Source organism: Ctenopharyngodon idella, chromosome 17 (genome assembly GCF_019924925.1).
Source record: "Ctenopharyngodon idella isolate HZGC_01 chromosome 17, HZGC01, whole genome shotgun sequence".
Classification (NCBI taxonomy): domain Eukaryota; kingdom Metazoa; phylum Chordata; class Actinopteri; order Cypriniformes; family Xenocyprididae; genus Ctenopharyngodon; species Ctenopharyngodon idella.
In genome coordinates this window covers 12,090,001-12,108,449 of record NC_067236.1, presented here as the reverse complement: position 1 = coordinate 12,108,449, position 18,449 = coordinate 12,090,001, and the positions used below count along the sequence as shown (strand labels likewise).

The window sequence follows — 18,449 nt, the reverse complement described above, 5'->3', positions numbered from 1 at the left end:
CTCACCCTCATGTCGTTCCACACCCGTAAGACCTTCGTTCATCTTTGGAACACAAATTAAGATATTGTTGATGAGATCCGAGAGGTTTTTTATCCTGAAATTACCACATTCAAGGTCCAGAAAAGTAGTAAAAATATTATTCAGAACACAAATTAAGATATTTTTTATAAAATCCGATGGCTCAGTGAGGCCTGCATTGACAGCAAGATAATTAACACTTTCAGATGCCCAGAAAGCTACTAAAGACATGTTTAAAACAGTTCATGTGACTACAGTGGTTCAACCTTAATGTTATGAAGCGACGAGAATACTTTTTGTGCACCAAAAAAACTAAATAACGACTTTATTCAACAATATCTAGTGATGGGTAATTTCAAAACACTGCTTCATGATGCTTCAAAGCTTTACGAATCTTTTGTTTTGAATCAGTGGTTCAGAGCACGTATCATACTGCCAAAGTCACGCCCCCAGTGGTGAACCATTGAAATTTCAAAACCCTTATGATGTAACAAAGCCTTGTTTACTAAAATCACGTGACTTTGGTAGTTTTATACACACTCCGAACCACTGATTTGTCCATTTTCAACCCAACTTGGGTTGTTTTTTAACCCAGCATTTTTTAGAGTGTACTAAATGTCTTAATCTCATGTAAATGTACATTATGTACCACATATTTTTAAAAAGAAATTTCTCAATAATATTGATATTCTTTGTAAAATTTTAATAAGGAAATAATTACTGAGTGCACCTTTAAATTTCTATAATACTGTAAGAAAATTGTTCTGATGGCATGAACACTGCTTATTTTTTTTTATTTTTATTTTTTTAGTGAAATAGGCTTTAAGGGACAACATTTTAGACTTTTTTAAAGTCTAAATTTAAAAATGTAGACTTACTCTTTGTTGAACACAGACATGCACTCCTGCAGGAAGAGTGGGTGTCTGGGAGCAGCTGCATGGGAGAGATGTCGAATGTGGTTTCCTCCCAATGAACCTATCCTCCCTGTGTCTTATCAGTCAAAAAGAGAGGCGATCATTCTGTAAAAGTAACCAGGTTGGTAACATTCATCAGTAAGATCTCTGCCTGAAAAATAAACACAGCTGAGCTTCCATAGGTGAGCTCCCAGAAATAAACAGAGGGAGAGAAAGACAGACAGTAAGACAAAGAAAGAAAAGATTTTAGGAGAATAATTATTTATCATACCCCCGGTTTCACATACAAGGCTTAAGCTGGTCCTAGACTAAAATGCATGTTTGAACTGTTTTAACTGAAAGTAACTTGTACTGACATATCTTAAAATATGTCACTGCCATTGTTTTGTCTCAAGATACACAACAGTAATGTTTTTTCTTGTGTACGTTTATTAAAGTTACTTAAATATCCTAATTGAACTAAAGCCTAATCCTGGCTTAGGCTAAGCCCTGTCTGTGAAGCCAGGCCATTATATATCACGTTATATATTATATATGAGCAAAAACCACGAGAACCAGACAAGTCCTCTGCACAGACCCCATAGCCAGCTTCAACTCCTCCTCCCTCCAAATGCTTAGCTGTTGACACTTCATATTCAGCAGTATTATTGTTTTTACTGCACTGACACTATTGAATGAGAGCTGGAAGATGGTATCATCTGGACATTATTTTATGTGATATATAATTAGCATTATAATTTTCAGTTCAGAGATATTTATATCCTTCATTCAAACCTTAGATGTCCCCTTTCATAAGAGAAGTTGCAACGGTTGTATAGAAAAGGTCATGGCTGGGTTTTCCCTGCAAGCATCGGATGACACAATAAGGAAGGTCCCTCACACATTTTCACATACTTGTCATTCACAAAGTTCTACACATCCCCAGCAAATGTTCGTTTATTCAATATATTTGGCTAATTTGATAATGCTTTCAGATGTTTTAAGAGTGTAGTGCTGGTAGCTATGTTTAACATTTTTTTACTGTTAAACTTAGATCAACTTAGATAATTAATGTGGTTCAGATAACATAATATTTTGAGTTTCTATATATTAAACCAGTCTTCATTGTATTAACTCAAATTTTTAATTTCAATGAACTCAAAATTTTAAGGAAACCTGGTAACTTGTACTTTTTCAAGTTAAACGACTAATCATTTTTTAACAGTGTAGCAAATAATAGCAGAAAAAACTCCACATATTCCATCTTGGCTAGTTCATCAGTGACTAATCAAGTGTATTAAAGTAGATGAAACTAGACGTAGATTCTTGTGATTCTTTCCCATGTGTAAGTGCTTGTGTTTTTTTTATTGAGTATACATACAAAATGAATGGGAGACACTTTACAAATGAGCTTATAAGTTAAAGTTTCTTTATACAGTTTTAACATTTCAAGTTGTATAAATTAACATTAGTTCATGTATTATTAATGAACATAAATTAACAATAAACAAGTCTATTTGTAAACTAACATTAGCCTAGAATAAGTACTGTAAAACATGTGTCCATTGTTAGTTTATGATACATAAAGGCATAATATAAACTGAACCTTATGATAAAGCGTTATCAATGACTGAAGGGTGGGATTGTGTCAGAAATGAAATGGCTATTATTAGAAGAGTGTGTGAGAACTAGTGATTAAAATGTGACCTTTACATGATTGTGGGTTTAATGAAATATAACAAAATCATTTTGGGACTGATATTTGGAAAAACAATTATTCATGGATAAAGATTAGCATTTAGGGATGGGTTAATCTAAAGTAATTTTAGTTAGCTTTATGTAAAACAATAGAAGTCTGTACATGCTCATTAGCTATGTAAATGTGTGCGTGTGTATGTGTGTGTGCATAAAGGCGGCAAGGTGCAGAGCAAAAGCAACTGGAAATGAGTCACTGTGGGGCAAAGTAAGATGCTGTTTTGGAGAAATACACTTTCTGCACCCGTCCTCAACCTGTCCTTCGCACAGAAACACATACACACACACACACACACGCACACACACCTATACATGTACACGTACAGATACAGATGCATTTGTCTGTCCCACGCAGTTAAAAGCTACAGTGAGGTTCGCCCACGCAGTATTGCATACTGCGCTCTGCGGCCTGCTGCAGTGAGTGTGTGTGCAGTGAAAGAGCCCTGTTTAACCGCAGTAAAAACAACATCTCTTCTTTGTACTGATATTAACTTCTTGATACCTTTTGCTGGGCTACAGCAGATCGCACAACAACAGGATGCCCAAGTTTGAGATCTGCTGAAAAACAAATCTTCTTTTCAGCTCGAGCACGACACAAAACAACACCTACAGATCATCACACACCTGAAGATTTGCAGTCTCATATAAGCCCCACCCACAGGAAAGACAAATCACAAATGAGGCCTACTTAATATCGCAAGTGTTTTTCCTAGTAACAATGAGATTAGGGAGAGCAAATAGAGATTACTTACATTTCTTGTTTTTTCTCCTGAGAAGAAGACATCAGTAATGTCACATTTGTCTCTTCTGGAGATTTAGAAGAGATCAACAACTCAGAAACTCAAATCAGATTTGCCAATTTACTAAGATCAAAATAAGGTCAATAAAGATTTATTTAGTTTCTTTCAGGGTAGTGCTATTCAGAACAAGAATGCCTTTTATTTTAATGTAAGAAAGTAGAATTACAATTAATTGAACATCATATAACTGTAATTTTAAATTTTTCTAAGAAAATCAGACAAGACAAACCTTGAATACTGGCTTGCTTAAAAGTTTTGAACAAGTCTTGAAGTTTGATAAATCAACTTCCCCTTCCTGTCCATTTCAACTTCCTGTCAGGTGTGGCCAATTGAATTCAACTGGGGGTTATGCGCCACAAGCTTAGTATTCTGGAAAAAAAGAAAGAAAAAAAAAATGTCACATTGCATCTGGTTCAAGTCTATTGTATGTGCTTTAAATATAATGTCGTTTTACTCAAGGTGCCTTCAAAGATGCAAGCAAAAATGAGCATAACCAATGTCCATCGCATATGCAGACTGACATCTAATTTTTTTCTTCTTCTCACTAACATTTATATATTTCAATCGAATAAAACACCAACAATAAAAAGAACTAGCTAAGTTATCTGAAGTCCATAGATATCGCCGGCAGTTAGTACCACTGTTAACACTTTTTCCGACAAGCGGATGCAATGAAAACTGTTTTCCTGTTTGTTCACGTGACATTCGGCTTATTCAAGCCCTATTCACACTCATGAATTGAAAGGGAGCCACTCATGAAAAAAATACAAGAACTTCTATTAAAGGGACATTTTCATTTTCATTTTAGAAGAAACATCTAAGACAAAGTTCATACTAGAGTGAAACTGAATGAGTGTTTTTCCTTCTGATTGAACATCCTTTTCTGGAAAGATGTAGGCTACATGAATCAGTCACCAGAACAGTGGATTGGGTTTATGCCAAAGGATATTACACTATCATTGAATAAACATGTTGGATTAATTTTTGTTTTGACTTTTGAGCAATAAAACTTTCAGTGGTTCTCAACCTTTTTGACTCCAAGGCCCCCCATTGTCCAAAAAATATACATATACAAAATATATATATTTTTGATAAAATCCGATGGCTCAGTGAGGTCTGCATTGACAGCAAGTTAATTTACACTTTCAAATGCCCAGAAAGGTACTAAAGACATATTTAAAACAGTTCATGTGACTACAATGGTTCAACCTTAATGTTATGAAGCGACGAGAATACTTTTTGCGTGCCAAAAAAACAAAATAATGACTTTATTCAACAATATCAAGTAAAGGGGGATTTCAAAACACTGCTTCATGAAGCTTCAAAGCTTTACAAATCTTTTGTTTTGAATCAGAGGTTCGGAGCGTGTATCAAACTGCCAAAGTCACGTGAACCATTGAAATTTCGAAACACTTATGATGTAACGAAGCCTCGTTTACTGAAATCACAAGACTTTGGCAGTTTGATCGTTTGATACGCGCTCCGAAACACTGATTCGAAACAAAAGATTCGTAAAGCTTCGAAGCTTCATGAAGCAGTGTTTTGAAATCGCCCATCACTAGATATTGTTGAATAAAGTCGTTATTTTGCTTTTTTGGCGCACAAAAAGTATTCTCATCGCTTCATAACATTAAGGTTGAACCGCTGTAGTCACATGAACTGTTTTAAATATGTTTTAGTACCTTTCTCTGTGTTTGAAAGTGTAAATTAACTTGCTGTCAATGCAGGCCTCACTGAGCCATCGGATTTTATCAAAAATATCTTAATTTGTGTTCCGAAGATGAACGAAGGTCTTACGGGTGTGGAACGACATGAGGGTGAGCAATTAATGACTTTTGGGTGAACTAACCCTTTAAGGAACAATTTTTACTCACAATTTCTACATGATAAAATAATTTAGAACTTGCCATAACTAGAAAAATGTATATTCATAAAATGTATAACAATTCCTATGGAGGTTTTTTTTAAATTTACATGACTTTTCCAGGTCTCACACTTGTATAATTCTTTAAAGAAAAAGGAAAAGAAAAAAAAAAATTTGAAAAAAGAATTAAAAAATAAATATCTTGATTTTTAGTTGCTCTTTATTTGAAATAATTTAAAGTCATCTTGAGGCCCTGTGGTTGAGAATCATTGGTCTAAGCAGTTAAAATTCTCTTTTGCAAAGAGCATTATTGCAACTAAAAAGATGAAGGTTCTCTGCCTGAAAACTCCTTTTCCTTTTAGAAGTCAGCTGAAAAGTCCAGAACTGAGTTTTATCTAAGATCTAAAGAGTTTGCTGATGTTCTAATGAGATTAAGTGAACCAGAACACACTGATATCTATCACACATTTCTTCTTCCTGTTTACTCATCAGTTGACGTGTGATAGCAGTGGACAGAGAGTTTGGTTGACCTAAATGAGCTACAAAAAGCTTTATACGTGCCTGTGGCCTCTCTGAAAACACTCAGGGGTCTGATGGGGATGTGAACTATAGACTCAAAGGTGCGTCTGTGCGTAAGCGAGCGAGCGTCTGTGCGTGAGGGTCAAAGTAGGCTATAATTGTGTGTTCGCAGCTGTATGTGAGTGTGTGAGAAACGGCCACAGCTGAGAAACCTCCTAATGGAGCAATCACGCCTGGTCGCGAGAGCGCGTATGTGTGTGTGTGTTGAGGGCACACTGCTGTCTCTGTGCTGCCCAGTAAGCTTCACTGTTCTCCGGGCAGCACATCTGCGGCATGTGGGCGGTGTGGAGCACCGGTGTCTCTCCCTCTCTCACATTCTCTCCGCCTTTATTTTTTTCTTCTGTTCTACACATCTCCCCTTATAGGGATTTCTGACCTTTGCCCCTGTAGTAACAGCACCACCCACCCACCCTTCTCCATCTCTGTCTCTCTTACACACACACACACACACACACACTCTCTCTGGGGGTGGGAGGGGAATATCAAAGTGTGTCATCGTGTCCGGTCGCAACACACGTGCATGTGACTGGCTGGTGGCCTCATCACTGAGTGACTCTCCACTGCACCTGTGTGTGTGTGAGAGAGACCCAAGACAGGAAACACAGAAATAACTGCCGAGTGTCTTCATCCTGTGCAGAAGTGTGTGTGTAAGTGAGAGGGAGGAGTCAGACACTTGCACCTGGACAGTTTGGCTCTGTCACACTCACTGCCTTCATACTGTTGCACAAAGTCACCAATATGATCAGAGACAGAAAGAGAGACAGAGGGAGGAATAATACAGACACAGAGAAGAGAAAGAGTAGCCGATCTTTTGTAAACAAGGTCCAAAATTAACTTTTGGCCTCACCTGCCAATATATTTTTAGGATATATTATTAGTCCTTATATGTATGAGTGTGTATGTGTGTGTGTATATATATATATATATATATATATATATATATATATATATATATATATATGTAAACACATAATGAAACTCGCCGTCTCAGAATCATTTAGGTCTAGCGTGACCACAAAAACAAAGATGTCAATTTTAGGAATATGTCACCACATTAAGTTCTGGAGTTCTTAAAAAAAGACTTAGTTGGTTTTTAGAAGATGTGTAACAGTCACTGTGCTTTTTTGAAACAGTTGACGTCTTATAAAACATCAACATAATTTAAAAATTAATAATAATTATAGGGTGAACTCTGATTAATTAGGCCACTTTCTGACATGGATATTCCTCAAAAAATGGCCTACTTTACTATCACATATAACATAACACGTAACATAACACGTAACATAACACGCAACGTAACACGTAACATAACACGTAACATAACACGTAACATATAACATAACACATAACATAACATATAACACAACATATAACACAACATATAACATAATATATAACACAACATATAACATAACATATAACATATATAACACAACATAACATATAACGTAACATAACGTAACATATAATAGCATATAACATAGCATTTAACATAACATAACATAACATAACATAACGCAACAAAAACAATCACAACATAACATCACAAAACATGTAACATAACACATCACAATATGTAACATAACACAACATAACAAATCACAACACAACACAGTATACCAAAACATAATGCATCATAACACAACAAAGTAAATAACATTACAAAAACACAGAACAACATATAACATAACACAATAACACAACACAGCATATAACATAACATAAAACAAAACAAAACACAACAAATAGCAACACATAACCTAGTATAACATCACAAAAACAGAACAACATATAACATTTCACAGTGTATAACCAAACATAACACAACATCACAACACATATCACAACACAGCACATAATATAATGCCAATTTTTCCTTGATTTTCTTAATGGACCCTGTCTGTACACTATCAGCCACATAAAGAGATAAAGAGAGCTAAACTGCTGTCCCACATATAGTTCATTTCACTGAGATGCAAGTGAGGCCGTTTTTCCAGCAACACACTTTTTCAGTTTGAAGAAACAGCCGCTGATCAATCTGATAGGCAAGCAGCAGTAACCACAAGGGGACATACCCAGAGTCAAGCTGATTTTTATAGCGATGTGGCACATACAAGCCAGAGAGAAACATGTGCATAAATGCAAAAAATATCTCCATCATACCAAAATAACCTCATAAAGGGGGGAAAGGGGAGGAAGAGACAGAGAGAGAGAGAGAGAGAGAGACAGAGACAGACAGACAGAGAAAGTAAAAGAGAGAGAGAGAGAGAGAGAGAGAGAGAGAGAAAGAGAGCACCTGCAGCACGGTCCACACCTACACACAGGTGTCAGGAAGAGATAGACACAAAGAGAAAAAAGAAAAGAAAAGAGAAAATAGAGCAGAGGAAATCAGACTGCGGTCAACAAAAAAGCTTTTTCTAGATTTGTCAGTGTGTCAGGGTGTGTGCGTACATGCGCATGTGTGTGTCTGGTTCAATGAACATGCCACCACACCTGTGTGCATATGTTGGTATATTTGCGGCTGTACTGGACATAGTATTTCAATACATGTTAAGCTCATTGACAACATTTGTGGCATGTTGTTGATAACCACAGAAAAAGTAATTGGATTTCTTAAAAAATTAAAGTGAATAGGGCCAATTTTTTGAGCATTTTGGAGAAATGTTAAGTCAATTTTCACACAAATTCTTCTGTTGAACTTGTGCGTTATTTGAGCTGTAAAGTTGTTCACATTTTAATTTGTTTATGATTATCAGGGTTTTAGGCATTCTGTTATCATGCCAATGATGTTGTAAAATTGGATGCAACTTTACATAAATGGTAAGTAAGCGATTTTGTCACACTCAAATCATGTTAACGCACAAATTACTTCTTGTGAATATACTTTTGAAACATATTTTAACATTTATGGATTGGCCCCATTCACTTCCATTGGAAGTACTTCACCATTACTTCAAATTTAGCTTTTTTTTAAGAAAAAGAGGGACGAGTTAAAATACATATATGATATGTATAATATAAAATATACAAAAAGTATAGTATAAAAACCACAAAAACTGACAATATAGTATAAAAATACTATATAGCGATATATACAAGTCTATCATAATTCAGCCATTGTTAAGTGTGACTTAAGTGTAAAAATGAGGGGGAAAAAAACGAAAGAAGTTGTATAAAAAGATCTTGGTAATCTGACCTTCGCCAATGTTTGTGTATAACATACATAGCAGAAATGTGTTTATGTAACCCCTATGTATGTCTGGCGGTGAAAACACAGGTAGGTGCATATAGCACACATGTGGGAGTGTGAAGATGAATGTATCATTTCCCAGAAATTTGTCTGCTCATACAGGTGCTGTGTGAATCATGTATGCGTCTCATCCCAGAGACACAGCCAGAGATGACAGATAACAGTGACATCATCAGCTGAGGAGCAGACAACAACACACCACATGAGACTTCCAGAATCCTCCATTCTGACGGTTCTACAACCCCTCAAACCAGTTTTAGAGCACACAGTCTTTGTTTTAGAACTCCATGTCAGAGATAACACTCAAACTTCACTCAAAGTCTGGCCCAGTCCATTAGTACTTCAAATTCAACTTAAAGGGATAGTTCGCCCAAAAATGAAAATTCTGTCAATTACTCACCCTCATGTCGTTTCGTTCAAGACTTTCGTTCATCTTCTGAACACCAATGAAGATATTTTAAATGAAATCTAAGAGCTTTCTGTCCCTCCACTGACAGCTACAACTACCACTTTGACGCTTCAAAAAGTTCATAAAGAGATCGTAAAACTAATCCATTTGAATTGAGCGGTTTAGTCCAAATTTTCTGAAGAGACTCGATTGCTTTATATGATGAACAGATTTAATTTAGGCTTTTATTTGCATATAAACATTCATCAACTCACACATCAGTTGTTGTAAACAGAAGCTTAAGCATGTTTGCTTGACGTGCGAGAACCAATGAGATTCATTCTCATGTGTTACGCATCAAGTTTGAGCTTCCAGAAGAGGTTCTCGCCCGCCAAGCAGGTTCGGTTGAGCTTCTGTTTATGTTCGCTGATCAATGTTTATATGTGAATAAAAGCCTAAATTCAATCTGTTCATCATATAAAGTGATTGAACCTCTTCAGAATATTTGGACTAAACAACTCGATTCATATGGATTAGTTTAACGATCTCCTTATAAACTTTTTGAAGCCTCAAAATGTCAGTTGCGTAGTTCTCAACAGAGGGACGGAAAGCTCTCAGATTTCATCAAAACAGATCTTAATTTGTGTTCCGAATATGAACGAAGGTCTTACGGGTGTAGAACAACATGAGGGTGAGTAATTAATGACAGAATTTTCATTTTTGGGTGAACTAACCCTTTAACGTGGAGGTAAACAAGCACAGTTACCGCTGCTTAAGTCGGATAGATTAACATATAATTATCCGGCGGATCTAGTCAGGCCAGTCAGCAGATTCAGCTTATTGTCAAGCTCTTTTTCATTTTCTAAAATGAGCAGCTGACTCATGTGTGGAACATACCAGAGCTGAGGTGTGAAACCAACATATTTACAATAACCCACTTAAAGCAAGTATGTATAGCTCACACCAAAATGAGAATTGTCATCATTTATTCACTATCAACTTGTGCCAAAACTGTATGACTTCCTGTTTTGTGGAACACAAAAAATAAATTTTGAAAAATGTCTTTTTTCTTTTTTTCTTTTGCCCATACTATGAAATTCAGTGGAGTCCAATGTTTTGAATTTTTTTTTAAATTTATTGTTATAGTACAAAACTTGTTTTTGTTTTTAAACACAAGATCTAATCTAACTCCTCCTAAAGGTTTCAGGCTACATCACCTAAAATGCCCCCGCACCCACCCAAAAAAACGTACCAACCATCTAGAAACCAACTGCCTACCAACGCCCTAGCAACCACACATTTTCCAGCTTTCAAGTCTTTCTTCAAACTACCCATGCATTCAAACTAAGGCCTAAATGACCTTTAAAAGCCTTTGGAAAGCAATGTCAAATCTCCCTTTTCTAGTCATTTCTGCAGTTCTGTTTGGTGCTGCCAGGGGCACAGAAATTCCACACTTGCCTTAACCTATTGTAGATTTATTCAGAGGTATGCTTTTAACATTTACATGTGCTGCCTCCTAGTGGTACACAGACATTACATGTGCAACTTGATAAAGAAAAAAAAAATATATTGTTGAATTTTTCCTGAATAATGGACACTGGGATAAGCTACAAGCTAAATTGTTAGGTAAACAGTCTTATGTACGCCTTCCTGAAGGGTCATGAAAGCTCCAGATTTCACAAAGCAAGCGTTGTAATGCATGTTACCATGAGGCAGAATTTGTAATTAGTATTTTAAATCAGGGGGTGATGTATTAGAATTCTGCAGTACTATAATGTCCATAGAGATCAGCGATTGGCCAGAGCACAAGGCAGCCAAAGAGCAGATGCTCTAAAACAGACAGTGTGACAGATTTAGCTTCAGGAAATATCACTGGAAGAAGGTTGCTGCTAGCTTTACAGCTCCAACTTAAACCATCAACATTTTGTCAGGAAAATCCATTTGTACATACATACATACTACACATATTATGTGCCATTTTATACATGGATCACATAATACTCTTGCAAAACAGCACTCAATGTTAAAAGAGTAATTCATCTGAAAATGAAAAAGGTTTGAATTTCTGTCATGACACAAAAAGGAAGCTTTCAAGCTTTACAAAAAGGACACAAAAGCACAGTGAAATAGTCCATATGATTAGTGCACATTATTCTTCTGAAGTCATACCATACAATAGTTTTGGGTGAGAAACTGTGTCCTCCTTTTTAAAGCTTTAAATCTATAGTCCCAATTTATTGTAACTGCCTGAAAATAAGTGACCATCACTTTATAGCAGTGCTATTTTAGTATCATTGATATGCTATTATAGTTTTTGTTAATATTTTGAATTATATTTTATTTTTATATTAGTTTTTGTTCTTTTTAAATGTCTATATAGTAAATGTCTATAAAACTCATCTTTAATAACCAAAATGGCATATTTAAATGTTTTTTCCTTTGAAAATAATTTCTTCATGTCTTAAAATAGCTTGAATTTAACTCTACACCTTGCTTCATTTAGTATACCTGGATTCATGAATATGCAAATTAGTCCCCACCCCACTTTATCACACCAGTTCAGACTACCTGATCCACTCGGTCAACTTTAGTAAACGCTACACAATGGCAAATGGAAACGTTGGTTTAATTCATCCATATACTTTATGTTTGAACCAGAAACTGGTTTAGAAGAAGAGAAGGAACAAATTATACGGGCTCGTCTACAAGTCAATGTATCATAATGGTAATGCGTTTTATGTATCACACTCTACAATGTCGGACACATAATGGTAATTAATATGATTAGCCTTTGGCTTGACTACATTATCAAACAGCTAATAATGTGTTGCTAATGTTACACAAACTATGTTCCCGTTCATCATCTCAGAGTCAGACAGCTGCCTTCTAAAAATCAGCATCTTTAGAAGCGCTTTGAGCATCATAGAAAGTCAGTGGAGAAAGCTATATAGTTCATCATTACATTGTAATATACATCATATACATAATTCACCCACTATATTGTTATATGTACACCACACTTTGATGGGGTTGGTTACATGTTTGAGATGGTAAGAAACAGGCGTGGTTTCAAACCACATTTTTGAGTCTGTCTTTGGTTCAGCAATTGTGTTGACTTATGAATTTGCACATGGTTTGTCTTAAAGCATATTAAAAATCACCACATAGACATATAAACAACATTAAAAACTGGATTTTTAAGGTTAAATTTTCAGTTTTAGCTTTTTCAGATTTTTAAATAATTTAGTACTTCAAGTTAACTAAATGAAGCTTAACAAAATGAGAAATGTTTGGCAGCTGAAATAAAAAGGTTTTTAATATTTTATTAAAATTCAGTTCAAGATTATTTTATTTCAAGTGATGAACTGTTTTGTTATGGTTTTAGTTTTAGATAACGATAACCCTGCTATACAGAAGAATATTCTCAGAAAGAAAGTCATACAGTTTGGAACGACATGAGGGTGAGTAAATTATGACCATAATTGTGTTCATTTTTGGGTGAAATATCCCTTTAAATCAGAAGACAAGTATGTCTGTGTGTCCTGAGTCACAGTTCATCTTTCTTTTCTCCAAAAGAACAGGTGACACCAGTGCCCTTTAACCCACAGTATCCTTTAGGCACCTTTTGCAGATATTGCTGGTGGTAGTCTTCAGCATAGTAAAAATCAGTGTGCTCTCGGATCTCTGTGGTGATCTCACCCAGGCCTTTTCTTGTCAGGGCCTAGCAGAGGAAGAGCAGAGAAAGAGACGGTAAATGATGACACATTCTTGATATCAAGAGGGTAAATGTGATCGCTGTCTAGGGAGAAGCAACTCCTTTTTGTGTGTCCAAAACTCTTTAAAAGGGACATGAATGAAGTTCTGTCTCCCTCTAGGGGTCACATCTGAACTTCAACAGCAGAAAATTGCTTTAGGTGGTACTAGCACAAACATAGAGAACAAAAGACCTTTGAACATCAATCACAGTATTTTTAAAGCTCACATGTCTCTATAACAGAAAGAAAGAGAGGAAAGAATTATTGTGCTGGCTTTGAGCCATTACAACTGTCCTTTTTAAATTGTATGTAGTTTCAGATCTCAGTCACTAGGTGGTGACAGAAGTCTGCTGCATTTACTCCGCTTTTGATTTAATGTTTAACAAAAGAGGCTGCATGTGCACCCTAACATCCTGATATCCTAACAGCCTGGACATAAACAAAAATAAAGATAACTGTACAACAAGATAAAGCCAACATTAATTAATTCAGTTCATTTAGGACGTTATTAATAGATTTATGATTATTACACTGCCCTTTTAATTAACAGAATCCACTAACATGGTAAAAATTATTAAAAGCTACATTTTTCTGTGGTTCTATAGAGCACATCGGTTTTCTCTATTCTTAAATAAATTAATGCCTCTGACAAAATTAAGAATATTTTTCTAAAAATACCCAAAAATTCTTAATTAACTAATTAATTTCTTGGGCTAGGCCCATATTGGAGAGTCAAGTACAAATCTAAATTACAGAAAAAAATCTTCATTGTTGAGCCCTGTTTATTAACCTTTAAATTGAGCAAATTATTTTAAATGGTGTACATTAAAAGCAGAGGAAGTGTAAATTCTGGAAAATTGTATGTGTGTGTGTGGATATGGTGTCAGAAAGTTGGCGCTGTCAAAGCTCAGTGGTCTGTGTCTCTCCAGTGGAGGAGAACATTTCTGTGGACAGTCAAGAAAAGAGAGAGAGAGAGAGAGAGGGGGGGGAGGAGGCAAGGAGAGAGAGATATACATAATCATTTGCATATCTGAATATGCTTCATGTGACTCTGATGATTCAAATAATGTTTCTGCATCCTCAAACACACTCATGCTCATGTTATTATTTGTCCAGCTTTCTATGAACTAAAAAGCTATGCTGCAAAAAAACAGAATATAGAAACTGTGACAGTGTTTTAGCTTAGCTAGCAAGCTTGTCGTTTCTTGTTTAGAGTCTCTGCTAAAAACTACAGCACCTTCCATATATCAGAAGCTACAAAGTTCTGCTGCACAAATAGAAAAGCATGTGTAGGTGTATATATACACATCTATATATACACATGTGTGATTCACTTTAGGCTAAAACATACAAGAGCACAACAGCATAATGTAAAAAAAAAAAACAGTGTATAGGCCAAGGCTGTTCTCCACGCATGTTTAGTTTGCATGTAAGCATGAGTGTGTGTGTGTGTGTGTGTGTGTGTGTGTCTATGTGCATGAGATATAGTCAGGAATCCATTTTGTCATACTTGGCTGTTCCTGCATTTTGTGAGAGGGAATAAGACAGCGGAGGGTCATGTGACCTGTAAGAGGAGACAGATCAAAGTGTGAGAGCATGAGCGTCTATGTGTTTGAGATTACATGACATGGAACAGAGAGAGAGAGAGATTTTGTTTTTTAGATGGAGCGCTCTTGGGAACCTGAGCTAGGAAACAGCATTTTGTGTCTATTTACCGTGTCTATTTAGGGCAGTTATTACAACATTTATGATTTTTACATGGCCCTTTTCATTATCAGAATCTGGTAACATGGTCGAAATGATTAAAAGCTGCATTCAAACACCATTCAAAACCCATTTTGTTTTTCATAAACTAATGTATTTCACAATAAAACAGGATATTCCACCAGGAGGAAAAAATAGGATGGGATTTTATCCATCGGAAATGGATTGGATTGTGAAAACTGGATCGGGTTGATGTCAGCTAAAAAGCATTTTACATAAGACTTTTTTTTGTTTGTATTTACATGGGTTAAAAAGGGAACAAACAAAAACAAGACTAAAGAAAATAATGATGAATTAAAAAGACACAAGTGGGTTTTATATCAATATGGTCTATTCATTTCATAAAAAAATGCTTTTTACATACAAAATCTTACATTTTACAAAAAAAAAAAAAATATTGATAAAAGACTGATAACATTTTTAAGTGAGAATAACAATAGCATTGAAGTGTAAAAAAGATGAAAAATGTAGATATTATAATACATAATGTAAATTTTGACATTAAAATAATTTTTCATCCCATTTGTGCATTGACTTTTTCTTTAAAAAAGTCATATCCCCACATTATTTAATATGGGCCATGAAAAAAAACATAACATATCCATAAAAAAATAAAAAATAAATAAAATGTTGATGTCTGCAGCATAACACAAGCAGATGAACAAAGAAAATTCATAAACTTCTATTCAAATCCCCAAAATAACTCCTCTGAGAAAGTGCTTCACTGCAGCACAATTGTACCTCCACTCTATCTTCCTGCGTCTCGCTCTCTTTCACTACTGAATAAAAACTCTTTGATGTTCTGCAAATTCCTACATTTTATTACAGCACCCCTCCCCTCCTCAGCCACAGCGTTTAAAAGAGTGTTTTCGTCCTTTTCCTTCTCCCTGACTGCCCTCACTGATGGCAGAGTTTTGGGAGACTCTGATGGAGTGCAACTCTCAACGGGTGCTAATAATTCATTTCCCGTCTGCGTGCGATGTCGGTGTCTGATTCATCACCTGAATTTGACCTAATGGAAGAGTCCTTAAAAAGGGCTCATCAATCTCTTCACACTCATCATGTCTATCTTTCATTTCGGTGTCCCTCTTCAAATTTGAGACAATCAGCTGTGCTTTTCCATAGTATGACGGACGCAAACACACACGCACATTTCTCAATATTTTAACAAGACTCTGGGCTAACATGTCTAATCTCATCACCGCTGCTTATGTAACCAAGCCGTTCTTCGAAACCACTTCAGATTCGCTCTGCCCTCAGAGAGAGAAGGATGAGGAGAGAAGCACAAGCATCAACTGCAGGGAAGAGCTATAAAGTCTAGGAGATGTGTTGCCCTTTTAATAAACATATTTAAAATAGATTTCATGCAATCTGGAGCCATTCGTTCCATACAAAAGCCTTCAGGTTTCAGGTCATATCACCAACTGTACAACATTCACATGCCATATAGAATTTCTAGTGAAGTGAAAATGACGTGAAGATGTGAATTTGTCCTCTGCATTTAACCCATCCAAGTTAGTGCACACACATTAGGAGCAGTGAGTAGTGAACACACACACATTGCAAACTATAGAATTATAGAATTTCTAGAAATATTTATTTGTAATATTATTTACACAGACAACATCAGTTCTCATATATAATCAAATACTGATTGTTATTTAGGCAACTCAATAGTCTGTTTTATTTTTATTATACTTTTATTCATCAAGGATGTATTAAATTTATCAAAAGTGACAGAAAAACAATGTTACAAAAGATTTTGGTTTCAAATAAATGCCGTTCTTTTGAACTTTCTATTCAAAGAATCCTGAAAAAAGTATCACTGTTTCCACAAAAATATTAAGCAGCACAACAGTTTTAAGAAATGTTTCTTGAGCATCAAATCAGCATATTATGTAACACTAAAGGCTGGAGTAATGACTGCTGAAAATTCAGCTTTGCCACCATAGGAATAAACTATTAATAAAATATTACAATTTTTTCCCCCTGTATTCGATCAAATAATTGCAGCCTTGGTGAGCATGAGACTCCTTTAAAAATAATAATAAAAAAGTGTTTTTTAAAAGTGTTCTTGCTAAATAAAGGGAGGAGAATAAATGGATGAATTGGGCAGACATGCACTAATATATATATATATATATATATATATATTTATTAGTGTTGTCATTAACGCATTAACGCAGGCGATTATTATTTTTTTTTTCAGTTTAACGCATTAAAGATTTTTTTAATGCAATTAACGCAGCATCCGTTTTTTCCGTCGTAATTTGTCTAGCGTTACATTATATGATCAAGCTCTTATTCACGCAAATGCTTTTAAACCATTCAATCGTCATAAGACAAACGAGAACGCATTGTCTGTGAATGTCGAATGTCGTATAGCCTAGGTAAATATGACATTTATTATAATGGGTTTATGGGAAGATTGTTTTAAGTTCACTTAAATCAAAAGTTATTTTTTAAAGCCAAAAAAAAAAATGATAGCTTTTAGTTATACTGTAATGTTGAATGTCTATAATTAATGTTTAACAATTTCAGTTTCATAGAGACATCAGTACCAGTAATAGTATCAGTAATACTGGCCTTCATTCACAAAAAGATGCCATTAAACAAATATTTAAAATATACTGTCTTTTGTTTCTACGTTAATTTGGAGAGTAACTGAAATTATTACAAAAAAAAAACCTTTTTAATCGCGATTAATCATGATTATTTACAGAAAAAAATGTGCGATTAATTAGTTCATTTTTTTAATCGATTGACAGCACTAATATACAGGTGCTGGTCATATAATTAGAATATCATCAAAAAGTTGATTTATTAACTAATTCCATTCAAAAAGTGAAACTTGTATATTATATTCATTCATTACACACAGACTGATATATTTCAAATGTTTATTTCTTTTAATTTTGATGATTATAACTGACAACTAAGGAAAATCCCAAATTCAGTATCTCAGAAAATTAGAATATTACTTAAGACCAATACAAAGAAAGGATTTTTAGAAATCTTGGCCAACTGAAAAGTATGAACATGAAAAGTATGAGCATGTACATCACTCAATACTTAGTTGGGGCTCCTTTTGCCTGAATTACTGCAGCAATGCGGCGTGGCATGGAGTCGATCAGTCTGTGGCACTGCTCAGGTGTTATAAGAGCCCAGGTTGCTCTGATAGTGGCCTTCAGCTCTTCTGCATTGTTGGGTCTGGCATAACGCATCTTCCTCTTCACAATACCCCATAGATTTTCTAGGGGGTTAAGGTCAGGCGAGTTTGCTGGCCAATTAAGAACAGGGATACCATGGTCCTTAAACCAGGTACTGGTATCTTTGGCACTGTGTGCAGGTGCCAAGTCCTGTTGGAAAATGAAATCTGC

At 35.3% G+C, this 18,449-nt stretch overlaps 1 protein-coding gene across 4 annotated transcripts in view; it reads right to left on the bottom strand.

Annotated features, from left to right (window-relative positions):
• The window catches only part of msrab (methionine sulfoxide reductase Ab), a 55,673-nt gene that overhangs the window by 11,263 nt on the left and 25,961 nt on the right, over positions 1-18,449 (bottom strand). For 2 of the 4 annotated variants that reach the window (XM_051867472.1, XM_051867474.1), the window contains exon 6: positions 12,158-13,271. In XM_051867472.1, the coding sequence (XP_051723432.1) occupies positions 13,098-13,271 (174 nt within the window). In that variant the 3' untranslated portion in view covers positions 12,158-13,097. Of the gene's footprint in view, positions 1-5; positions 95-798; positions 1,038-3,418; positions 3,474-3,695; positions 3,836-12,157; positions 13,272-18,449 lie in introns of those variants that run through there. The other 2 variants (XR_007925841.1, XR_007925842.1) reach the window with 2 other exon arrangements.